Source organism: Anabrus simplex, chromosome 1 (assembly GCF_040414725.1).
Source record: "Anabrus simplex isolate iqAnaSimp1 chromosome 1, ASM4041472v1, whole genome shotgun sequence".
NCBI lineage: Eukaryota > Metazoa > Arthropoda > Insecta > Orthoptera > Tettigoniidae > Anabrus > Anabrus simplex.
In genome coordinates, this window is record NC_090265.1 from 741,693,353 (window position 1) to 741,720,606 (window position 27,254).

General features: G+C 42.3%; 1 protein-coding gene across 1 annotated transcript in view; it reads right to left on the bottom strand.

The window, feature by feature from the left end:
• pip (heparan sulfate 2-O-sulfotransferase pipe) overlaps window positions 1–27,254 on the bottom strand; it is a 205,061-nt gene that overhangs the window by 18,364 nt on the left and 159,443 nt on the right. The window contains exons 4-5 of the mRNA XM_067136140.2: window positions 26,465–26,742; window positions 157–313 (exon numbers count right to left, since the gene is read on the bottom strand). Of these exons, the coding sequence (XP_066992241.1) occupies window positions 157–313; window positions 26,465–26,742 (435 nt within the window). The remainder of the gene's footprint in view (window positions 1–156; window positions 314–26,464; window positions 26,743–27,254) is intronic.

Below are 27,254 nucleotides of genomic sequence, written 5' to 3' on the forward strand. Positions count from 1 at the left end.
GTTCGCTACAAATATAGGTCATAATGCATTTTCTTTGTAATTCTAATGGTTCTCCACTAAATACGCGCTCCAGGTTCTCTCATTATTATTGCCGGTAGATGGCAGCAGGTATAGAACTTCTATTGGGGAACTGTTTGAGTAATGTCATGGTCTAACCTTCTTGAGCCAGTGTGGATCTGGTAGTGGAATGTCTGGGAAGGCTTGTTTGCGCTCCACATAGTACCAGGGGGCTCGCACGTAGTAATACCAGCTGATGACTCGCTCCACTGGGTCGCGGACTATGTTCACGTAGATGGGCTCCGGGAGACCGAACCTGCAACATAGGATACATTTCATTAGTTCAGCTCCTACACAGAAAACACAGGCCTGGTTGAAAAGATGCCAAATTCAGAGAGAATGACCAAAGAAATCGAATCAGCCACCGTATCGTGACAATCTCATATTTTTCTTCAATTTTAATGTTAACGGAAACTCTTCAAGATTCTAAGTGAAACAAATTAATAATTGAAAACTTGAAATTCCAAAGGGGCTAAATCAACATTTCGAGATATTTCAAATTGTACAATGCAGCAGGTTACGTGATTTCGTTAAACTACAGAACCAAGTATTCCTAGTAGTAGCGTACATTTCGAGATACTCGTATTATGCTCCACAATACGTGAATACAGTACAATAGACTATCTGAAAACAGCATTGAATCGAAGGTACCGGCTTCCTCCCGCCTCATACTATTGTATTTCTGTCAAAATCCACTAATTTCTTTAATCTAATTCGACTTTAAAATTTTCGACATGATTTAATTGGAAAATAACCAGTGTGAAAACTCTGATTTGGTATGTATCGATAGTAAGGGGAAATTTACAAATAGTACTATTGCTTTATTACCAGCAATATTACAATTATTGGCCATGGCGTTTTCATCCTCCTCCCTTTCCTTCACCCCCGGAATTTAAGTCTTATAACTTATTATCACATTTTGTACTTGTGAGGTAGGGTTCACGGATCATACTCTAAGTTATTGATTAATGAAGTTTGTACGGAGGATTTTTTTTTTTTTTGCTATTTGCTTTATGTCGCAGCGGCACAGATAGGTCTTATGGCGACGATGGGATAGGAAAGGCTTGGGAATGGGAAGGAAGTGGCCGTGACCTTAATTACAGTACAGTTCCGGCGACGTTTAAAGATCACGTCAACCCAGGCGATTCGTCGTCTGTCCGAAATGATCTCACTTATGAAAGCCGATAATGGGCTAATACAGAAAACGGGCCGATGACCTTCGATGTTAGGCCCCTTAAAATACAAGCAATACAGAAAACAGGCTCATCCTATGCAGGACGTCAATAAGACCAATCCTCGAATATGGCAGTCCCGTCTGAGGAATTGTAGCTAAGACACACCTGGATAGGGTTCAGCGCGTACAGAACCGCGCGCTGCACCTTATCTCAGGAGCAGAATGCTTCGAACTGAATCGAGACATCCAAAATGATCTCCGAGTAAAAGACGTCTACAGCAGAACCAGAAAGAATGTGCGTACATTCTACGCCAGCTTGCCAGACAATCCTAATTCCTTAATCTCATTTCTGGGCAACTATGAAACTGAGGGTCTACGCTATAAAAGGTCCAAAGTCATCTTAGAATAAACCACCCACCGGGTGTAGACCACATTCTGCTCAGCTAGAATCCGATCTAACTAACCGTCACACCGTTTGCCATCTATATTGTCGCAATTTACCATGTTCAGAACTGCACTCAAAGCCCAATGGGTCGGAGGGCTAAACTCCCTCAATAGGGAGAAGTGTGGTCTGTCTGTATTTGCCGGTGTGAAAATGTTTAACCACGGCAAACCATCTTCAGGGCTGCTGATAGTGGGGTTCGAAGCCACTATTCTGATAGCTACGTGCCCAAATGGCACTGCTAGAAGTCTATCTTAAAAGTCAAATTAAGGTTATATGATCCTAAGCATATAAAGCAAGGAGTAATTTCGATAAAACTCATTTTCTTGGAAAAAGCCATAGGCCTATCACTTTTTGGAAATCTTTAGTTGTCCCGTTTTTAGGAACCCTTACTCTATGTTTTTAATTTTACCAACTAACAATTAATAAGTAAATGTTTTTACAAAAACAAACATTTACAGTTCGTTTATGGTATTAAACATATTAACGAAATATTTTAACGCCCAACCACTACAGTGCTTTCAAAGAACTTACTTTTGATCAGTAATGCATTCAAATGAAATCAACTAACTTGTTGATCAAGAGAGAGAGAGAGACCTAAATAGTTCAACAGATCAGGACAGCTAAATTAGTTGAAAGAATCTTGTTCCCACTGGTGAAGAGATGTTCCTCTCCTTCATGTCGTGAGAACTGTGCGTTTTCCATGCACTTGTGCAACTGTTGTGGTTCCTATCCTCTCCAGATGTGCACTGGCTAGTTGCGAGTGCAATGCTGTTACATGCCGGAAACAGTTTTACGATCTGTGGAGTAAGGCACGACACGCAAATCCTTGACACTCGCCCATCTATGACGAAGCATGGAAAACGGTGTCCCGTTCTCCAAGAAAACCAAAGGAACGCAACCTCCTGAGAGCGAAGTTACGTCTTTGTTACATTAGCAAGGACTCTCCTCCCTTCCCCCTTTTGACATGGAATGCGTGACCCGCGTGAAGTATGGAGCGTCAAGTCATCAGTCCAGAGGTGAGTTAGATCCTCAACAGGACCACGAAAGGAAGCAGCGAATACCCATAATGAGGTGTCACTGCGTACTGTCGTGAGACTGACACTTCGGGGAAGCCACATTTTACTCTGGCCTGTGTCAAGAGACGGATCACATCCATCAAGAAATGACTACAGGCGGTTCGGGATTGTACGATTATAACAAGTAACTTTGTACCCATAAATGATACCTATACACTAAAAACGTCAAGGAAGAATGATACATTATGTAACAAGCCTATAATGGCAATAATTAAGACACGAGTATGTTCATAAAACGAGCGAAGCGAGTTTTGCAATTTCCATACGAGTGTCTTAATTGCCATTATAGGCGAGTTTCATACGACTGTTTATGCTCGACGATAATTATAACTCTATTTTTTAAATATTCATAAATTTCTGTCAAGATGTCGCTTAACAGTTGAGTTTACTGAACAGAGCGCTTGGTTATTGATTTTCCGCGAGTGGATCAGAGACTTTGACAATGCCATATGTTTTCAAAGCTTTGATAGAAGGTTATCATAACATAGCTTTACAAATACGAATTGTTTATTGTACAGTTGGTGAAGTGAATTTGCGGGAATGTGCCGTGTGGTTGTGGAATATTGGAAGTAGAAGGTGCGTTGATGTTAATATGTGTGTCCGATATGTTTTATTTTTGAAACAAGTGCGAAGCTAGTGCATTGAGCGCAGGTCAAACAGTTATATCGTAATGAAAATCTGAACTCTGATTGGTGGAGAACCTGTATCATAATGAAAATCTGAACTCTGATTGGTGGAGAACCTGTGTTATAATAATGAAATATGAACTGTAATAAGCCTCATTAAGATTCAATTTTCTGGCATATAATATTTATATTTCGACATCGTCGAGCATAAAATATATTTTATTACAAAAACAGGCATTTACAGTTTATTAATATTATTAAACAAATTAACGTAAGATAGTAACTTCCAACCACCACAGTGCTTTCAAAGAACTTACTTTGATCAGCAGTGCATTCAAACGAAGTTGTCACACTTGCTGATCAAGAGAGGGAACTAAATAATTGAAAAGAACTGGACAGTTGAAAGAATCTTGTTCTCACTGGCGAAGAGATGTTCCTCTCCCTCATGTCGTGAAAACTGTGCGTTTTCAATGCGCTTGTGCAACTGTTGTGGTTCCTATCCTCTCCAGATGTGCACCGGGGAATTGTGAGTGCAGTGCTGTTACATGCCGAAAACAGATTTACGATCTGTGGAGTAAGGAATGACACGCAAATCCTTGACACGCGCCCATCTGTGACGGAGCATGAAAAACATCCCGTTTTCCAAGAAAACCAAAGCAACGTAACCTCCTGAGAGCAAAGTGAAGTCTTTGCTACATTAGCAAGGACTCTCCTGGGACTCTCCCCACTTCCCCATTTCGACGTGTAATGTGTGACCCACGTAAAATGTCCAGTGTCAAGGCATCAGTCCAGAGGCGAGTTGGATCCTCAATAGGACCACCAAAGGAAGCAGCGAGTAGCCATAATGAGGCGTACTAGGTAAGATGACGATGAGGTCTTGTCATTGTGTACTCTCGTGATACTGACACTTCGGTGGAAGCCACATTTTACTCTGGCCTGTGTCAAGAAACGGATTACATCGATCAAGAAATAATCACAAGCGGTTCGGAAGTGTACGATTTTAACAAGTAACTTTGTACCCATAAATGATAGTGCACCGTTCCTGCCCTCAAAATCCGACTAGACTCAGGGGGGTGGTAGAGCGCGTAGTACGTTCCGAAAGGAAAACACAGGCGACGTGAAAAATGTCTAAAATAGCTAGAATCCTAACAATGATATGGACAGGATAACGACTACATTATACGTGAATAAGAAGCGGATATAGGGCTAAAATAGGTTTATTAACTAAGAAATAGATTTAATTCACACTACAAAAATCACAAATAGAAAATAAAATCGTAAACTTCGACCCAAAAAGGTCATGAAAGTCGATAGAATGTGCCGCGCACATGAGTAAAGTCAAATTAAACGATCGAAAGACAACAAAGTTAAACGTAACGACCCGGAAATAAAATACAAACATAATACATTTCAAACTTGGGGAAACGGTACATTCGTATGGTGAATCGACTCAAGCCTTCACTTCTACGTCCGAGCCTCGAAGGGTTGCGATAATTAAATCGTTCTTAAGCTGCCACGGTAAGATACAAAAATAATTCACAAACTCGTTCAGGACCATCTCTATCTCTATCTTCCTCCAAAATACCACTGAATTTACTATGAGACCATCCCAAATGCATACTGGATGGCACGTCCCAAATGCACACTGGATGGCACAGAAACCGTCATCCCATGAAATAGCTTTCGAGCTATATACCAAACACCTAAGCAACGCAGATAAAAAATGACACACATATACACGATAGGAATAAAATAACACACTGAGAAAAAGAACAAACCAAACATGAAGAAATCTGTAATAAAAACATGAATTTAAACATTTCCTGAGAGAGCTCATTGGAAATGAACATCCAAATAACGTGGGCGCTGGCTCGTGTCTACCTCAGAGACACAACAAGTCGTTCTTTCTCACTATCCACGTGGTCGAGGAAATAGCTGTGAGCTGGGAAACGTCATGCTAGTTAGCAAAGAAAACACTGGCTTACGGGAACATAGGTCTAACGTTGGGACTCTCACTAGAAGGAGCGGGGATGACCAGACATCTGATATACCTGTTCTCGGGAATAATGCTGTCGTTTCTAAGACCTCGTCTTTCTTCTACACAAATCACTGTCTTCCCGCTAGCAGCTCCATTTCTGCTATAACGCAAATTCAATAGCTGCCTCATAATCTCACACAACTCTGCTTCAAGCGGATACAAATGGACTCGTTTCTATTTCACATAAACGTGGATATCGCAAATTAATCCTAGGCAACTCAGACCTGACCACTGACAGTTCCAGGGTTCGATTCTCCCCTTATTCGCACATATATGCACCTCAGCCCGTTCTACTGACACCTCCAGGGTTCGATTCTCCCCTTGTTCACACATATAGGCAACTCACTTTCCATAGACAGCTCCACAAACAAATTATCTCCTATTATTAATTCAAGGGCCTCTCTAGCCTCTTCCCAAGAAATACGTACTTCGACTCTTCCCGTAAAGAAATTGCCTTCCTTGCATTATATACGACCCCAACTCAATCAACGGCGTAAACAGCTTCGTTGAACACGACGTAAATCATTACCTGAAAGACATGCTGCGTGCATAGATAACATGTGCTACTGCTATAAAGTGATATATCCCCGTCGATGTTAAATGGCGTACAACCTATTTGAATAATAATGACGCTATCTCGAATCTCTCTAAGAAGACATTGAACAAGAAAAAGTGGAAACACTAAAATCACAGGGAATAAACCAACCCACTTATACATATCCTACTTTCTCCCTCTCTCCCATCTAACTAAAATATATAGGCTACAGTTATAAATAGGTCACAAAATGGGCGCGAGCATGCAATTAGCCCTGAACGACATTTACGTTAATCACAAAAAACAAGCGATATGCCTCTCTGGCTGACATTTAATATTAAACCTACTCTAATAAAATGATCATGTCTAGTGTTATTCTTACCGCTAGCATGCTGAAAATTGGACATAGAAACTTAGCTTGGTCGAATCTCTGGCATTAGTGCCGTTCACATGGCCGCTTGTGTCACGTAGCTTAGGCCATCATGACGACGGAAACCAGGGTTGTAGCGGTCACTTTGTCGACTCTGGTTGCTGCCGTCATAGTCCTTGGAATGCTGAAAACTTCTGCAATATAGATGATTTATCAGGCGTCTGCTTCACCGCTCTTCTAGTTCACGTGTACTAGATCTTGCCCTTAATGATTGGCTGATAATTGACTACAGCCTGTACGGATTTTAGTCCGATCCGAACATCAATAATTTATGGGAGTTTTTCCCAGACAAAGAACAGTCCTTCTGGGTGGCAATTAACGATAACCACACGTATATTTCCCGTTCCGCGAGCTTGATCCGTATCGTTTATTGCTATTCACAGATCTAAATAATTCTGCGGCTTACACCCGTCGATAAAGATTACTGTTCATTACCGTCTTTGAGAAGCAATGCTAAATTTACACGCCAGCCCGCACCTTGGTGTCACTTTAGTATTTACCGACTAGACAGAAGCAACTATCTTTCCTTACGGGTACCTACTGTTATTCAACAACGATTTTTTAGTTTACAGCGCACAAGCATTGCTCAATTAAATTTTCACTGTCCAAAAAAAGCAAGTGCGCACCTAGCGTCCAGTGGAGTTCAAAACATCCAACTGAAATAAAGCGCCCTCCATAAAAACACACTGCGACAGTAGGCGGTCAAATACGTCTGACGATCAGAAAAGGAATGAGAAAGCTTCCCTCTCTGCGTTCTTTTATAGTCTTGCGGATTTCGGTCAGGATAGAGGAGTCCCTGAGACACAATAACGCGTCTTTTCAACGGTTCAAATAGCTTTGCGTTAAAAATGCAAAAGGCTCTCAGCAAATACAAGTAGTCAATGTTTTTGCACACAGGTAGTTCTAAATTCTCTTCTGTCTCTTCGCGTAAATCAAACTGTGGAATTTCGGCGCAGGGACGGATTTCTCATGTAATGTTTGATGATTCCATTCCAGCCGCTGCAAAAAGACACATTCCTAGAGGGGTCAGAAAGGAGTATATACCTGGATGGAATGAAACATGTGAAAAACTCTACAGTGATTTTCAAGAGAATGGAGAAACACATGTTGCTGATGAACTCATGAACAACTTAGATGAAGCCAGACGGAACAAGTGGACAGAAACTGTGGAGACTATGGATTTCAAACATTCTAGCAGAAAGGCTTGGAGCCTCTTGAAGAAGTTGGGGAGATCACCTCACATTCCACAGCCCAAATCTGCTGTATCACCTGATCAAGTAGTCAAACGGATTGCTGGATTGTCTAAAGTGAAACCCAAGAAAGAACTCAATCGGTTAATAAGAAAAGAACTACCTTCATGAAAAGACATAATATTGGTTCATCAAATATTTCTGCCCCTTTCACCGAAGAAGAGCTCCTGTCTGCTCTGAAGACAACAAAAAACCGCAAAGCACCTGGTTTTGATGACATTCACCCTGAATTCCTCAAGCATTGTGGGAAGAACACAAGGAAATGGTTGTTACGGTTTTTCTCAAATATTCTGATTACAGGCAAAATTCCTCCAGAGTTCAAACGAACCAAGATTCTGGCTATTCTGAAACCAGGTAAACCTTCCGATTGTCCTGAAAGTTATCGTCCAATTGCTCTAATGAGTGTGTGTTACAAACTTCTGGAACGGCTCATCTGCAATAGAATAAGCTCTCTAATTTTACGATCGCTCCCAGCAGAAAAAGCCGGTTTTAGACCTTACCGTAGTTGTGAAGACCAAGTTCTTGCGTTAACAACCCACATTGAAGCAGGTTTTGAAAAACGACTGAAGAGTGGTGCAGTGTTTATAGACCTTACAGCCGCTTATGATACGGTTTGGAGAGAGGGAGTTGTGTATACGTTTTTTAAACTTGTTGGATGCAGAGTATTGTCACAACTCATAAACAACATGCTATCAGATAGATTGATCCAGGTAGTTATGGATAACAAACATAGTAAAGTTAAAAAGCTCAACAATGGTCTCCCTCAAGGATCTGTGCTCTCTCCATTGCTGTTTAATATGTACATTGCCGATATACCCCGTACTACATACGCCAATTCGCTTACGCGGATGACCTAGCAATAGTTACTCAGCAATCCAATGTGAATGAAATAGAAGCAATTCTGCACAGAGACCGTGTCATTTTGAGCGAGTACTTTGATAAGTGGTGTTTGATACCTAGCACCAGCAAAACGGAAACCTGTCTCTTTCACCTTAATAACAGGCAGGCAAACATTACTTTGAACGTTTCCCTCGACAACTCTCCCCTACCACACAATTCTAACCCCAAGTACCTTGGAGTAACTCTTGATCGGACACTATCCTTCAGGAAACATTTAGTGAATACCGCTGCTAAAATGAAGACCAGGAACAATATCATTCAGAAACTTGCAGGTTCTACATGGGGAGCATCAGCATCCACTCTTAGGTCGTCAGCACTGGGAATGGTATACGCTACAGCCGAGTATTGTTCTTCTGTTTGGCTGAATAGCCCTTATGTTAAGAATATTGATGTTGTTCTGAATCAGACGATGCGCATTGTCAGCGGCGCAGTCAGATCTACTCCTCTTTTCTGGTTGCCAGTCTTGAGTCACATAACACCTCCAAGGATTCGTAGACAAAATAACCTAATTCGCGAGTTCAGGAAGATAACAATGAACCCAAGTCTTCCCATTCATGAAGACATGGTTGTTAGGTATGGACGTCTGAAGTCAAGATCTCCGCCCATTCAGACTGCAAGGGAACTCATCAATAGGAATTTAACGGTTCTGATGAATGGCAGTTGGAGTGGACCAACTCAGCTCCAGATGAATGGCAGACCCTCTTCAGTCGCCAACACCCACCACCTGGTTTTAATCTCCCCAGAAGAACTTGGGTTCTTCTCAACAGAGTCCGTACCAATCATGGACGATGTGGGTCATTGTTACATATGTGGGGTATGCGCTCCTCCCCTGAGTGCGACTGTGGTGAGAAGAATCAGACCATCCGTCATATTGTCACCGAATGTCCTAGGAGGTCATACTCCGGTCAGCTGAAGGAGTTTGTGTGTGCTTCTGACGGGGTTGTACAATGGTTGGACAGCTTGGATTTAAGTTTATGAACTGTTTTAGAGATTGGTTGATTGTTTAAGGTGTTACATTGTTTGTTATTTTTTGAATATTTGTATGTAGAGTTATGTACTAGCCATAAGCTAAATAAATAAATAATTCCAGCGGTAACGAGGTTGGTTAAACTGGTTGCGTTGACCGGTGACTCCCAGTCTTCAAATATCTCTCCTACCAGCTTCTGGTTGGTTGAATTCGAACTCGGGGCACAAAGAGCGACGCGGTGACACTCTCTCAACGACTTCTTTCAAACTTGAAAATACGCGTAGGTACTGGCTCTGTATCGACTTGTCTTTAACACAGGCGTGGTGTAGCACACAGCCGGCCTTTGTTTGACTCCCAAGCAATGATGCATAAATAAATAAGCCCACAGTGTTATCCATAACTAAATGGAATAAAATTGAAGCGTATATCGATATGCTTTAATAGCTGCACGCTAAAAACGCCAAGGACGAAAATAATTTTTGAAATAGTTTCAATAATCGGTGACGTCATGGCGAGTGTCCATCATTTTATGTTCGAAACCGAGATTGTCTGCCGTCACATTTTATAACATTGTGGCCAGGTCTGTTGAAAAGTTGAAACTTGTGCTGAATTTGCTAAGTGTCTGAATATCTTCCATCTAAATGTATCAGGTCTGGGAAGTTTGCTGTAAGAAAGTGGAGGTGTCCGCTCCGCGCCAATGTTGTTACATGGGTCCTTTCCTTCCTCCATTCTATCTTCATCACATCTATATCGGTATATTCCAGATGTTTGATCATTACTGTGCTTTCATTGAGTGAATTTACTTGTTATCTGTTTCGTTTTTCAGGCATAGTCTATACTAAATTTGTATCTTATATTCAACAGAGTGAAAGTCAGCATGTTAACAAAAACAAAAGCCAGATTATACGTACTTCCCTCAGATGAGAGCCGTCAATGGTATATACTCAGAGGTTAGAAGATGTGTTCTCATCATTCGTAGGCACTAGCCAAGAAACAGAGAAGATGAATTTTACATTTGTGGAACTGTGTTCGCCCTTGTCCCGAGGACCACATATCGGTACTTCATGGGCCAGTCAACATTGTTTGTCTCCTAGATCTTCGCCTCTCAGCGCTTCCTTACATTCTGAGTTGAGAATAGTACATCATTTCCTAGTGGTCTGCAGTACAGTTTTGTAAAACCGGGAAGGGCAGTAAAATAAAGCATGGCGATGAATTGGTCATGTTCTTCAGATGGCCTAGGTCTCATTAAAACTAAGCACTTACTTTCATTTATTGCGAATAATAATTTTTTTAAATGAACAGATGTGTACGTCCAACCCTTATCCTGTTTCTCTGCAGGATCTGGTAAGAAGTGAGATGAATCTTGGCAGCCAGCTTTTACGATGGGATGCTCTTCCTGACGTCAACTTCATCAGAGGAGTTAGGGACGTGAAATGTATAACGTGATATACCATCATAGGAAGGGAGAGAGTGAAACCCAGTACCGGCACATAGTATTCTTGTATCGAATAGCATCGAGAGGTCTGCTGAAGTTTTAACGCCTCCATCGGACGGACGAATCACCGTCAACAGCGTCACATGCCCTCACTCCATATGAGCACTCCGGAGAGGTTGGGAAGTGAATGTAGGCACACAATCTAATGATTATAAATTGTATAGCACCACCTGCGGAGAAACCGTGATAATAAACATCCTTATTGTATAAGTCATTTTACCCTCAAAATAATTATTGATGCGTGTATCTCTCTTTTCTCAAGAATAGGAAAATTAGTTCTCCGAACACATGAAGTGTTTTTACATGTGAGCAACTGTGTTGTTTTTAATTTTAAATGTAAGAACTTGGAAGAGACGTCTGTGACCCTCCCTTTGACATGCCTGGTTTAAGAGTTCAACGAGTTTGACGGAAATCCTCCACTGTGAGACGTTTTTTCTACACAGATGAGGGAGGACTACCTCGTTACCTCCAGAGTAGAAAACCCGCTCGAGCTGCTGGAGGAGAAAGCTAACCTTGATCTGCAGCCGGACAGTGAACTGGAACACACATGTTTCCAGGTAACGACGTTCTGTTTTATTATTATTACCGAGCAAGTTAGTAACGAGCCAGTCCTGAAGTTGTGCGTGTACATTCGGGAGAAGTGGATTCGAGCCCTTGAACACTTTCCGCAGGTTTCCGCTTTTCACAACAGGCTGTGCAAGACCATGACCCAGTCTTACGCTCTTCTTCATTTCAGCGTCGCCGAATATATATGAACAAAAATTTAAACAGTTTTCATGAAAACACCATGCGTAGAATGAATGAAATAGGGAATCAAAGAAAAATACTATTTTATTTTCACTTCTTTCCCAGGTATCATCTACTAACTCGGATGTTGGGAGGGCATATGCTGGCCACTAGAAGGTGATGTTCTAAAGCCAATGTTGTACGAGCTAATATCAGATCCAATCAACGTAATCACAATTGACGAAGACCTACCTCTGAGCTGCCACTTTCCGAACAGTTACTTTTGTTTCCCTGTGGAAGTAATTTTAAAGAGTTCTGTAGTTAGGATCTCTTCACGTTTTCAACAGATAAATAACATAACACTAAAGATGTGTTGTACAGTTTGCGATTCCCAAATGTGATATTTTTGCGAAAGATATGAAAATATTTTCTAAACGGGTAGATATATAGCTATGAGGTGTTTGTTTAGAAGTGAAAGAAACCCACCTTTCTTGCATTTATCGTCTGCGGAAACTAACCGAAAAAAGGGAAAGTATCTACAAGTGCAAGTGGGGCGAGCTTACGTCCCTACCCGGCGTCATTGCTTTATTCTTATTCTCTTTCTTCTTTTTTGGTAGCTGTATATGTACCCGTAAAACGGGCACTCCCGAGCCCACTCAGGTGACTCGGAGCGAGTTCTTGCACCAGATCTATTGGCACTTAAAGCAGCCTCAGTAGTTTGTTTCCACGTTGCCTTAGGACGCCCTCTTCCTCTCTTTGGCTCTTCGATGGCAAGAGCTAGATGGTGTTCATCACGTCTTCTGACATGGCCGCTCCAACTTGTCGCTGATAGGGCCTTACATAGTTACACACCTCAAATAATATTGGAATATTGTGGGATTAGGCACGTTATGTGGTATATACACAAGTAATTCAGCTGCCTATTTACAATACAAGAGATGTCGCTGACTACGGTCTTTGTTGAGCCTGTCACAGCAGGTGAAGACTGGTAGTATGCTGTACGAGTTTTACGTTTCATGTGCAATTGCAATGCCTATTTTTATTTTGACCAAGCGAGATTCAAAGTGGACATATACAAGCAACAGTATCACGCATTGTAGTGGTTACCCAAACTGCAGTGTCAAAAACATGGTCCCGGTGAGACCAATGATGTGACTGACAGATCGAGGATGGCAACGCCACGACAAGATCGGTATATCCTCGTAACAGCGCTCAGGACACTGCTCAACAATATTACGAGATGACTACACAAACTGTACGCAATCGGCTGCATAGTGCCTAATTAAGTTCACTTAGACCAATTCGACGTGTTTCACTGGACAATCGCCCGCCGGGCTGAGTGGCGATGGCCTTCTGATTCCAGCTTGGCAGGTCCCATCCTGGCTCAGTTCGGTGGTATTTGAAGGTGATCAAATTTGTCAGCCTCGTGTTGGTAGATTAACTGGGGCGTAAAAGAACTCCTGCGGAACAAAATTCTGGCACTTCGGCGTCTCCAAAAACCGTCAAAAGTACTTAGTGGGGCATAAAGCCAAAATCATTATTATTAGAGAATCGTCTTCGTGTTGAGATGACAACATCTTAATTGTGCTTCGGATGAATGATGATGAATGCAGATGAAACATGAGTATCACTTACGCCAGATACACGACGACAAAGGGTGAAGGACGCGGTGGCAATTCAAGAGGTGCAGACATTTGGAGGTGGTCTGGGATAATGCGTGTCTGTCATACACTTTTGATACCAATTCGAGGGACGTCAACTGCTCAGCGGTATACGGATGAAATATTTCGACCATTTGTACAACCTTTTAGGGACAGATATGATGCTGAACTAATTTTCGTCGACGACAAAATTCACCTTCATCAGCGAGGGACTTTACGAGAGAAGCGGGTATCAACCACATGGATTTGCCAGCTAATTAACCGGACATGAACTGCACTGAGCAAGCATGGAGGAGGTTGAAAATGGATCGTCCACGACCTCCACAGCCACTCCCAGGCCTCAGTAGAGTTGCTCGGATAGAACAGGGACCTTCTTCCTCAAGATGACGTCAATGTACTGATCGCAAGCACGCCACAGCGTGTGAGAGACATAGTACTAAGGCAGAGTGAAGAAGGGATAACCCAAAATTCGAGTATTGGATCGAAGATAATTAGATCTTTGGTTCTTACAATAAGGGTTGTAAGAGGTAATGCGCTACTTCACAAGGATTGTGTAACTGTTCCACCTCGTCATAACACTTGGGGAGATGAAAGTTATTATCTTGGGACACATGAATATTAAATAAACTATTTGTGGCTTGCCCGCAAATTGCCACGCAAATAGAAACAATAAACATTCCATGGTTCCCCATTTCTCTATGTAATGTTTGAGCGCCATGGTTACAGTTTTAAACAAAACTGTAAACCAAAATTTATATTTACTAGCATAGAGACTTATACTGAAATCGCAGGGGTAGATTTTTAAATAATTAACCATTAAGTATCGCTTAAGAAAGAAAATTAACGCAATATAAAATACAAATGAATTTATTATACAAAAAATGAGATGAATCGGAAAAGTTTCCTTAAAGCGTGGAGGAATTTAGAATTTAATTTACTGAATTTACTTATTGCTTGCTTTATCTAATTGAAGCTCACCAAATACAGCTTTCGTTGACGTCATCTGGTTTCCGTGGTTACTCGTTCTCTTCTTCTCGATGTAGACTTTGCTCCATGGACATCCTTCCTTCCTTCTCTGATATGGTACGGGCTATCTGGACTAACACTCCCTACATGCCTAGTCTTTAAGTTAGACATTGGCCCTATACTTGTAATAACTGATCAGCGTTGATCGTAAGAGGAGAAAATTCAGAGATATGAATTTTTCCATATTAGTAGAAATCTCAATCCAACTGAGCTATACTATTTATACGGTACAGACTTGTACCAAAATTCCGTAGACTTGAACTTTTTTTTTTTTTTTTTTTTTTTTTGCTAGGGGCTTTACGTCGCACCGACACAGATAGGTCTTATGGCGACGATGGGATAGGAAAGGCCTAGGAGTTGGAAGGAAGCGGCCGTGGCCTTAATTAAGGTACAGCCCCAGCATTTGCCTGGCGTGAAAATGGGAAACCACGGAAAACCATTTTCAGGGCTGCCGATAGTGGGATTCGAACCTACTATCTCCCGGATGCAAGCTCACAGCCGCGCGCCTCTACACGCACGGCCAACTCGCCCGGTAGACTTGAACTAAACATAGTTCTTCGTCCATAATATTTACTGAATGTCACACAAGCCATAAGCTTGTTTCGTTTCTCGTAGATCCGATAACATAACCGAAGCGTCAACACATTGTACAAAAATAACTCTGTTGCGGAGCGACCACATACCGTTTCAAAATCAAATCACGTCGTTCAAAGTAGATGTTCACAGTAGAAGTACTAGTGATGGAGTATCCGTAGTTAGGTTGTAAGGTTGTAAAGTCGTAAGGTCCTAAGGTAAGGTCCCGTTCTCGTGTAGAGAAACAGTATATATCCGGGCTCACCCCCACTCTTGGTAACAGTTCAATCTCAAAACTCATATACAACGAAGTATCTGATTCGATAGATCGAAGCATCAACTCCCCTTCTCTTCCTTGACAAGTCCAGAAGGCGTGGCGATGATATAGCTGACCAGCTTTGCAGGCCTCGCGCACGGGTCGCTGTTTACTAGCCTTGGTCATAAAATAAACCCATGACTAACGCAAAATCCCAAGCTTCAAGAATAACCCTCCGTATACACAAACATGAGATGAAATTAAAACAACTATGTCTCAACATATTGACCGTATTTACAACATAATGAATTCTTATCCTACATAATATAATAATTTAAATAATAAAACGATGTTATCATATATACAATATGATTCCAAAACGCCTTGATTACAAATGATTGACGTTGAATAAATATGTTATTACAAATAATTGCCGATGGCGGATAAACTTGATATCAAATGATATCGCGTAAAATGATATTATATTAAATTAGCAGGGCTGGAGAAGCCTGGACGGTTACAATTGTCTAGGAATGAATATTGCTGCTTTCTCAGTCATTTTTTATGAAATATGTAGGCCATAATGCCATGCGCTTAATAATGCTAATGCTAATGCTAATAATAATAATTATAATAATAATAATGATAATAATAACTGACAAGAAACGTTTACAGCAACAAGTCCATTTCCTTGAACGCCAAACTCAGACATTATTGCACTGTCATAAGACCAGATGCTTTGTATGCAGCGGAATGCCTTGCTATGAAAAAGAACGGCCTGATATTAAAATTGGAAATTAAAGAAAGAAAGATCATAAAGAAAATATTTGGCCCAATTAAAGACAAAGATGAATATAGACTTCTGCATAACCATGAGCTGTCCGGTTCCATGGCTAAATGGTTAGCATGCTGGCCTTTGGTCACAGGGGTGCGGGGTTCGATTCCCGGCAGGTTCGGGAACTTTAACCATAATTGGTTAATTTTGCTGGCCCGGGGGCTGGTTGTATGTGTCGTCCTCTTCATCATTTCATCGCCATCATGACGCATAGGTCGCCTATGGGAGTCAAATCAAAAGACCTGCATCTGGCGAGCCGAACTTGTCCTCGGACACTCCCGGCACTAAAAGCCATACGCCATTTCATTTTTTACCAGGAGCTATATACCCATATCCAGTTGATCTTTTATGTCATGCGGAGAAGGGGAATTGCATATTATGGCCACTTGCTAAGAATAAAACCCGCCTCTGTGGTGTAGTGCTTAGTGTGATTAGCTGCCACCCCCGGAGGCCCGAGTTCGATTCCCGGCTCTGCCAAGAAATTTGAAAAGTGGTACGAGGGCTGGAATGGGGTCCACTCGGCCTCGTGAGGTCAACTGAGTAGAGGAGGTTTCGATTCTCACCTCAGCCATCCTGGAAGTGGTTTTCTGTGGTTTCCCACTTCTCCTCCAGGCAAATGCCGGAGTGGTACCGAACTTGCCGGCCCCGTGGTGTAGGGGTAGCTTGCCGGCCTCATACCCGGAGGCCCCGGTTCCGATTCCCGGCCAGATCAGGGATTTTTACCTGGACCTGAGGGCTGGTTCGAGGTCCACTCAGCCTACGTGATAGAATTGAGGAGCTATCTGACGGTGAGATAGCGGCCCCGGTCTAGAAAGCCAAGGATTACGGCCGACGGGATTCGTCGTGCCGACCACACGACACCTCATAATCTGCAGGCCTTCGGGCTGAGCAGCGGTCGCTTGGTAGGCCAAGGCCCTTCAAGGACTGTAGTGCCATGGGGTTTGGTTTGGTACCTAACTTAAGGCCACAGCCATTTCCTTCCCACTTTTCTCTATCCCTTCCAATCTTCCCATACCCCCATAAGGTACCTGTTCAGCATAGCAGGTGAGGCCGCCTGGGCGAGGTACTGGTCATTCTACGCAGTTGTATCACTGGCCCAAAGTCTCACGCTCTAGGACACTACCCCTGAGGCGGTAGAGATGGGATCCCTCGCTAAGTCCGAGGGAAAAGCTAACCCTGGAGGGTAAGCAGATTAATAAAGAAGAAAAAAGCTAATAAAACCAATACGATTATCGAACCAGATCTTCACCTGTTTTAAAGACCCAGCCAACTTGGTTTGAGGAGGCGGAAAGGGACCTACAGGAGAGGGGGATCTTATGAAGATATAAAAGATCGCAACCCACTCAGGAGGAAACTAAAAGACCACCAGGTTTGTCAAGAAAGGCCAAAGTTGAAGACGGGAAAGACGTGGACGGAGGAAAGAAAAAAGAGCAGCACCGGCAATGAATGAGGGAGCACTGGGCAAAGATCAAAGCCCAAAGAAGGACAGCTGAAATAATGTGGTCCGTACTAGGCCGATACGAACAAATAATAATAATAATAATAATAATAATAATAATAATAATAATAATAATAATAATAATAATAATAATAATTGTTCCGGGGATACCCGTGGAGCAGAAAGAGGTTAAAGAAGGTGCGGGGTGAATGGATCTAACTACAATATCAAAATTAATTTAAAACTTAAACTGAAGGTTATATTTTCAGAACTTCAAACTTAACAATTTTTTCATGACATTATTACACGTACAAGTAGCAATCATTAGCAAGACTGGGAAAATCCAAGATTCAGAACCTTAATACTTCGGGCCTTAAGCCACCAGTTTTACAATTTTACAAAGGAAGAGGAATTATTTACTGAGGGGCAGAAATCCCCTAATTCAAGAGCACTTTCTCCCAAAATTACAATATCTAGCCTTCCAAAGGCACTCTTTAATCTTACCAAAACTTTGAAAAAGAGCAAACAGGCTCTCAGTATCTTCTAGCCTATTCAAGGCAATATCAGAAAGTTACAATCACTTGCCCATCAAGGCACGACTTACAAATTGAAAGATAATGTTGTACAGGGGTATCTAGTACCCAACCTACAGGGCCTTGACGAAAATGAACAGGTTATATAAACGGCCCGAACACAAACTGAGTGGATGCGTACACTGCACTCCTCAGATAATGAAACATTCAAACCTATAGGGCTCTCGGCCGATGACGCAGGGGCTATTCCCAAACTACTTGAGGTGGCACGGATGGAAATAACTTTAATACATTACAGAAAACGTAGCCACCTCAAATCAAGATGAAAGGGAACTCGAGAGGGTACATCACTCTCTATCCCTGGTCTACAGTTAAAGATCTAATGAAGTTAAAAGATAAGTTACATTTAAGAAAAGTAGGTTACATAGTAAATGATTCGGACCTTTCCCTCGGATTAAACTGTGGAGGTAGCAAGAAAGAATACAGTTATGTGGCCATTACCTTGTAGATGTTCTAGCTGCTGACGAAGGAGGCCGCCCGCCTCCCGCTTAACACACACACACTCAGGCGTCGAGCAATTGGCCAATAAACGAGAAAATCCGCAGTTTATAAACCCTCAGGGAAGGTTCGAGATCATTCAAGACTAAACTAGCCACAACCTCTCAATTTTTATTGGATGAATTTCAAAGTTACACTTAGAATCGAACAAGAAGCCTGTGATAGGTTGAAAATTAAATACAGAAATAAGGGATTGGCTAGATTCAAAACTGGCGGAAGAAAAAAGGAAATATTGCCAACCCAAAAATAAATGAACATCAATCAGTTACAAAAATCTAGAAATACAAAACTTCTTTAAAATATAACTTCTTACAACTCGCACCAGGGTGCATGATCATAGTTTTTAGTGGTTTCCTCTGTGAAAAAATGCCCAAACTTCTTGATGAATGTCAAACAAAACAAGTAGAAATTCACTCAGGTTAGGAAACTGCGCAATAACAAAATTACACCATATTTCTATGGTGACATCTTCGATTAAAGTTCCAAGTTGGTGTAGTTTCAGATTCACTGTTTTACCAATAGAGGAGTTCAGTTAGGCGCTAGTTTTTAATGCGCGGCGTTGAGGTGTAGCTCCCGGTATTAAAGCTTGAAACTCAAAAACTCATGGACACAAGAAAGACGGCAGGCCCATAGTGAAAGGATGAGGAAGTTTTCGGAAGATAAGAAGGACAAGAAGATGAAGAATACCAGTGCTATTTAATGGTTCCACGTGCTCCTTAAGGGGCTAAAGGAATATATAATAATAATAATAATAATAATAATAATAATAATAATAATAATAATAATAATAATAATAATAACACCGAGGTAGATAGTTGCAGTCGCTTAAGTGCCAGTATCCAGTATTCGGGAGATAGTGGGTTCGAACCCCACTGTCGGCAGCCCTGAAGATGGTTTTCCGTTGTTTCCCATTTTCACACCAAGTAAATTCTGGGGCTGTACCTTAATTACGGACCACTCCTAGCTCCTTCCTGTCCAATCTTCGCCATCGGTTGACGTAAGACAACTTGTAAGAAAAGAAGTAATAATAATAACAATGTTTGTTTGTTTCTCCAACTCTTCTCCCTTTTCTCTCCAGGGTCGGGTATGAGGTGAGTTAGCTGCCACTGTGGATCAGTGGTAGTGTGTCGGCCTCCGGATCCCAAGATAGCGGGTTCAAACCCGGCAGAGGTAGTCGGAATTTTGAAGGGCGGAAAAAGGTCCATTCGACACTCCTTGTCGTACGATCTCTGGTGATACATTTGGTGTTTACCCGACAAAATTAATTAAATCTCAGCCATAGACGCCCAAGAGAGTTCCGGTGTACTCGGTCTGCCATCTAGTGGGCCTAGAGTAAAACGGAACGTCGAAATTGACGAGCAGACAGCCAGATGGCGTCAAATTGAAATGTCTGCACACGGTAGTTGAGGCCATACGATTATTATTATTATTATTATTATTATTATTATTATTATTATTATTATTATTATTATTATTATTATTATGAGGTGAGATGAATCTGTCTTCGCGGGTTTCCTATGACCGGATGCCCTTCCTGACGTCAACCCCATCAGAGGAGTTAATGACATGAAATGAATGAAGTGGCGTATGGCTTTTAGTGCCGGGAGTGTCCGAGGACATGTTCGGCGGACAGGTGCAGGTCTTTTGATTTGACACCTATAGGCGACCTGCGCGGATGGAATGATGATGAAGACGACACATACACCCAGCACCCGTGCCAGCGAAATTAACCAATGATGGTTACAATTCCCGACCCTGCCGGGAATCGAGCCCGGGACCCCTATGACCAAAGGCCAGGATATGACATGAAATGAATATCATCGTAGGAAGGGAGATGGTGAAACCCGGTGCCGGCACACAGCTTACTCGTGTCGAATAGCACGAAGTGGTCCGCTCAAGGCTTAACAGTGCCATATGCCCTCACTCTATAAGAACACTGCGGAGAGGTTTGGAAGTGAATGTAGGCTTTTGCCACCACCTCCGGCCAACATTCTGATGGTGAACATTGTTTGGAACCGGCTAACTACGGTTAAGTAAACAAATATAGTATAACGGAAACACGTAATGTAGGCTTATTTATCGCACTCTGAAGTCACCCTTAACAGTGGTTTATGGTAACCATGACTACACGCATGCGCTCTCCGCTCCTGTCCGAGGTGGTCACTCCCCCCCCCAAAAAAACGTTTTCTACATCAAAAATATTTTCTGTGTAATTTACTGTGTCCGAATCGTTCAAGTTTAATCTGTGAACATTGTAATACCACTGGACAACAAGGCGTGTTGTACCGGTGTAGCGGTTTCCCTAGCGGAATACACAACTGTTTGCTGAATATTAGCGGGAGAGTCACTGTCTTCACTCGGGTCAGCAAACCAATATGGATGTCACGTAAGTAAGGAGATTCTTCTCCAATTCTTTGATATTCTGTCGTACGCACCATGTTCCGGCGACTCACAGCTTATGGGGTTTCCTACTTGCAAGAGGACTATTTGGACAGGATTAATGAACACAACCCAAATGTCTTATTTATCGTATGGCTTTCAGTGCCAGGGGTTTCCGCCGGCTCGCCTTTCTGTTCGACGTTGATGAGCGACCTGCGCCGCTGGATGTGGGATGATGATAATGAGGTAGGGAGAGGGCGGAACTGGTGCCGGCACGTAACCTAATCCTGTCGAATAACACCAAAGATTCTGCTCAAAGCCTTACGTCTCCATCGGACGGACAAATCAGCATCAACAGCGTCATATGCCTTCACTCCATATGAGGACTGCGGAGAAGTTTGGAATATAATCCAGGTTTTTCACACGCAATCTAGCGATTAGAAATTGTATACTGGCACATCCGTTACCCTCACAGCCAACAATCTGATAGGGAAAATGTTTTCGACCAACTGGATTCGAACCATCTAACCACGATGTCAGAGCGTATAGACTTCACACCTTAACGATCATGGCCACCAGGCCATTGAATGATTGAAATCATTTTTCAGCAACAGTGCTGTGTGGCTGGGACATAAAACAATGTATACAAAAAATAGCTTTTGACAACACCTGCAAGTACACTATGTGAATATATTATCTTTGTCATCTATATGCAAACACGAGAAAACTGTTCATTTTATCTCTGACGTCTTAATCACTCTGTCAAGTGTCGTTGCAATGCGTGCAGTCCAACCCGTACACTTCCTTTTGAGTCTAGTGACTCTTATTCAGAGAATATTTTGTTGATGGTGGTGGTTGTTATTGTTTTAAGTGGAAGTGCAGTAGATAGATGACAGTATGAGGTAGATAGCTAGGTTTCCAGGAGGTCGTCCACAAATTTGTTTACTTAGGCCCCATGATTTCTATTACAGGAGGGTGTTCCCATAAAATCAAGATAAGTGTGGCCATGGCCAGGCAGCTGAGTAGGATATGGAAGCACACAACACTGCAACTAGCTCATTCCCTCACGCAGCTGAGACCTGACCAGTCAAACAGGCAGACAGGAGGAAGCTTTGAGATGTCGGTTGACCGATGCTTGGACTAAGCACCGAACTAATACGTCCGTGCTGGAAGAACTAGGCTTTTCGAGTGGATCACGTAGGCTTACCCCGGTACTTCGGGCACATCGCCAGAAGATCATGCAGCTTAGAGAAGCTTAGCGAGGAAAACATCCAGCTGAAGCTTCTTTCCACGAGGCAACCCTCATAACGGCAGGCTAATCAGGACAGTACAAGCATGAATGCCGCCAGGACACTAGACAGACATTCTACTCATTCTTCTTTTTATACCTCACAATCTGTTTGTTATTAATCAGGCTGATATACTCGTCGTCACCATTGCCACAACCTGACTTATGCCATGTTCCTATCTTTCAGTTTCCTGTCTGACCTTTCTTTTCCTTCCAGACTCTTCTCCATTATTTGGAGTAGGCACTTCTTGGGGATTGGCCTAGCTTTACGGTCGGATGCCCTTTGTGACAGGGATGTGACTCTATGATGGTTGGTAGTGCGTATTCAGAGGAATACAAAAACGCAGTCCCCGAGCTATAAGACCGGGGATCGACCCTCTAAACCGAAGACCGCTACACTGATCATTCAGCTAAGGAAGTTAATTAATAATTATAATTGTTTTCCACTGACGTTTGAGTTGAGCTGCTTCACGTAGACGAGCGGTAGAAGTGGAGTAAGCCTGACGTGCGTGTTTTTGTCCTTGCAGTAGTAATGAGAGTAAATAACGCGGCCATCAGCCAGCCATAGTGAAAGGAGAGTGTCCAACACCATTTGGAGCACCCTCGAGCGATCGCTTTTCTTTCACTCGCAAGCAAGAATAGAGAAATCGTTGTAAGTTCATGGGATATCAAATGATATGAGACTTCCTTTGATCTACAGTTTTGCTGTCTGGTGGGCAGGACTGACTTACGTGATGTATCGGAGCGATACAAGTATACTTCCTTCACCCGATCAGCCGCCAGAAACACGATCAATGTGGAAAAGACCTCTCCCAGTCAGGCCCTAAGGTTCACTCAGCATACGCAGGTAACCACTAACTGACGAGGTGACGGCATGGGCCTTCGTACGGAAATGGCTCTGCTTTTCTTGACGATATGCGAACGTATATTCCTTCAGGTACTCTACAAGTTAAGCTGAGAAAAACCTACCATTCGAAATGATCAAAATTCTTGTACGCTTATTTCAGAATCTACTTTAGCCACGTGAAATATTTAAGGCTTATTGTTTGCACCTTTAGCTATTATTAGGATTATTTTCCAAAATCAAATGCCTGTTTTAGGAGGTGCATTTTTGTCTAAAAATGTGCAATCTATTTCTAATTTATTTTACAAAAAATCCCTTCTCATTACTCAAATTAGTTTTAAATAGTACTAAAATACAAGAACATACATAACTTAGAGAAACGATCCTAAAATGTAATAACACAAATTTTTCACTTCACATAGTTCTTAGAACATTCCTGCCCTATCTATAATCTGGATTGTTTTTGTACTCCTTGGTTAATATTAAGTTCCCCTTCTTTTTTTCTGGCTCTGTTGTCATCCCTTCTATCACAATGTCGGCTCTCTTCAAGCAAATTCCATCCAACTCTTTCAAAATGCTCTCTGTGTTGTATCCCGGCTGAATGTTAAATTTGACTGAATTATATCTTTATAAATTTAAAACCGAGCTCGATAGCTGCAGTCTCTTAAGTGCGGCCAGTATCCAGTATTCGGGAGATAGTAGGTTCGAACCCCACTGTCGGCAGCCCTGAAAATGGTTTTCCGTGGTTTCCCATTTTCACACCAGGCAAATGCTGGGACTGTGCCTTAATTAAGGCCACGGTCGAATCTTTCCCACTCCTAGCCCTTTCCTCTCCCATCGTTGCCGTAAGACCTATCTGTGTCGGTGCGACGTAAAACAACTAGCAAAATTATAAATTTAAACTATCACATCGCTTTAGCGAATGCAACACCTGATAGCACTGATGTGTTGCGAAAGTTCTGCCTTTCTAACATTCCAAGTAAGAATGCGGTAACGGAGGCCCACGGCGAGAAAGTGCTTGAGACTTGGTCAAATAAATTGGAGGCAGGAATTGGCAACAGAACCATCATTACTCCTTAGCACGACAAAGGTGACGTTGAGAGTTCAGAGATCATTTCGCCATTTTCGGATATTTCAACATTGTTATGACTGGCCCTTGACTCCTACAATGTCCTGTGAAGTTAGAATTGCCGTATTCTGATTTACAAAAACCAGGGCACTTGCAGGAATGTAGCCTTTGCAGCTGAGGAAAGATTTTTCTGATCGTGCGGTTGGAGTCGCACAGCTATGAGCTTGCATTCGGGAGATGCTGGGCTCAAATCCCACCGGTAGCAGCCCTGAAGAAGTTTTTCCGTGGTTTCCCATTTTCACCCCGGTTAACTGACTTAATAACTTTAATGAAGGGCTTCCTTTCCACTCCTTGCCATTCTCTATCTCATTGTCGCCATAAGACCTATCTGTGTCGGTGCGACGTAAAAAAAACAAAAATATATCTGCAACCTGTTTTCCAGTCAGTGACCGGGTCAGGGATGGGATGAATGAAGCCCCAACTTGCGGCGAGGATAGGAATTTTGTCAAGGCCTGTCACACTCCTCTGGGGCAATGATTAATGACTGACAGATGAAAAGAAATGATAGTGGAGAGTGTTTCTGGAATGAAAGATGACAGGGAAAACCGGAGTGCCCGGAGAAAAACCTGTCCCGCCTCCGCTTTGTCCAGCACAAACCTCACATGGAGAGACCGGGATTTGAACCATGGTATCCAGCGGTGAGAGGCCGGCGCGCTGCCGCCTGAGCCACGGAGGTTGCGACGTAAAGCAAATATTAATATATATATATATACATCAAACACTACCTTTTATTCTTTATCTGGTTTTCTTATAAGAGGGTGAGGACACCGCAATGTGAGCGCTGCACTTGACGTCATCCGCCGTATTTGGGCGAATCCTATTACTTCCGGTAAAAACAAAATACATCTTCTGAACGAGTCTTCGACACACCGCGAGTAACAAGAAACAAAGGAAACAAGTTTTCATGTCCGAAAGATGCAAGTGGTTGAAATATGTGTTCGGCTTATGTCATTTGTTGGGGATGTGATCTACCGGAAGAGTTGCATGGATTTTCAGATTATATTTAAGTAAAGTTCAAGACTGTTTGGGAAGCCTCCGTGGCTCAGGCGGAAGCACGCTGGCCTCTCACCGCTGGGTTCCGTGGTTCAAATCCCGGTCACTTCATGTGAGATTTGTGCTGGACAAAGCGGAGGCGGGACATGTTTTTCTCCGGGTACTCCGGTTTTCCCTGTCATCTTTCATTCCAGCAACACTTTCCAATATCATTTCATTTCATCTATCATTCATTAATCATTGCCCATGAGGAGTGCGACAGGCTTCGGCAGCCGGCACAATTCCCATCCTCGCCGCTAGATGTGGGCTTCATTCATTCCATTCCTGACCCGGTCGAATGACTGGAAACAGGCTGTGGATTTTTATTTCATTTTCAAGACTGTTTGAGCTGAAGAGATGCCTCGCACGACCCCCAACAACAGCATACACTGTGCCCTACAGGTTATTAAAGTTCAGATAAAAGCATTTGTAAAAATCTACTGCGTAAAGAAACAGCTAACAAAATGGCACTACAAACAAACAAACAAACAAACAAACAAACAAACAAACAAACAAACAAACAAACAAACAAACAAACAAACAAACAAACAAACAAACAAACAAACAAACAAACAAACAAACAAACAAGCAAATGAACAGATGAATCACTGAAATTGCGGAATAAATATGAAGTCGGCGAATTGCCCCGTACGCAATACAGTATATCAAATATCAGGTGTTATGCAAGCTTTGACAACACTACTGTATATTAAATCGGGTTTTTGAAGGTATTTCACTCAGTGAATGCATTTTTAATCATACCTGCAATATACAGTACAACATGCGATATTTTTACCAGTAATACATGCAGGTAGTCCTAAAGTAGTAACAATGAGAGGGGAACACTTATTTACCGCTTAGTTCACATAAAACAGATCAAGTGACTACTAAAAGTTTGCCCAAATGAAACTAGACTTTGTTTGCTCTATATGCTTTTTGATGGGATTTGAGCTTGCAAAAACTGGCCAAGGTCTCTGATTGTGTCCTTCTAAATTAGTATTTTGTTTTTCTCTTGAATAAATCCGTATTTACCGTCAAGAATTTAATTTCGTATCCTTTGTTCCTACCGTGTGTTTTCCTCCAGCACCAATTCGCATGACAACGTCCTTGCACGTCTCGTTCACGACCTAATGAGGGCGGAATCTCCCTGTGAGTTGCAAATTCATGATTTCTGTAAAAGCTGAGGAACTTACGCAGAGAAGTTGGTGAAGCAGACGTGTTTGACGTAGACGGCGGGCGGCACGAAGCTGTTCACGTGTGCCGCCAGGTTGAGCTGGTCAGGCGGTGCTAGTCTGATGGTCTCTACGCGCTGGATGTGGTCGCGGTGGAAGCCGAACTGGTTCCTCACCGCCAATCTTCGCAGTAGCTCCATGAAGGTCTGACTGCCCACTTTGGGCACCCGGTTGAAGAAGACGATATCAATGCCGGCGTGCCGAGTGTTGTTCAACTCCCGAGCGTCCAAAGTCTCCATCTGTTAAAACAAGTGTAAACAGTATCACTGAACAACTCCACTTCCGAAGTAAAATACTCCTGGCTTACTCTTGAACTGATTTTTAACAAATACTTAAACTTATTGCAAATTTAAAAAAGTATTAAACAAGGACAGAAAGTTTTAGTATAGTTTGAAAACAATTCTCTCAGAAATAATCGTTTACACAAAATTAATACATTTATAAACATAAAATGTGAAACGTTCATTGTTACAGCACATCGTTTGAAGGAGAAAATGAAACTCAGTTCGCAATATTCGGGAGAAGAGCTCGAAGTGAGCAAGAAGGGCGGTTCAGTGATATGTATACACACATTGTACGACCACTGCTCCATTAGCAATTGTGACTTTAATAAAGTGTTCTAGGGACCGATGACCTTCGATGTTAGGCCCCTTAAAACAACAAGCATCATCATCATCAATAAAGTGTTCACAGGGCCGTATGGCGGGATGTTTAACGTCTCACGACTTCGGTGATGCAAGGATGGGAAAGA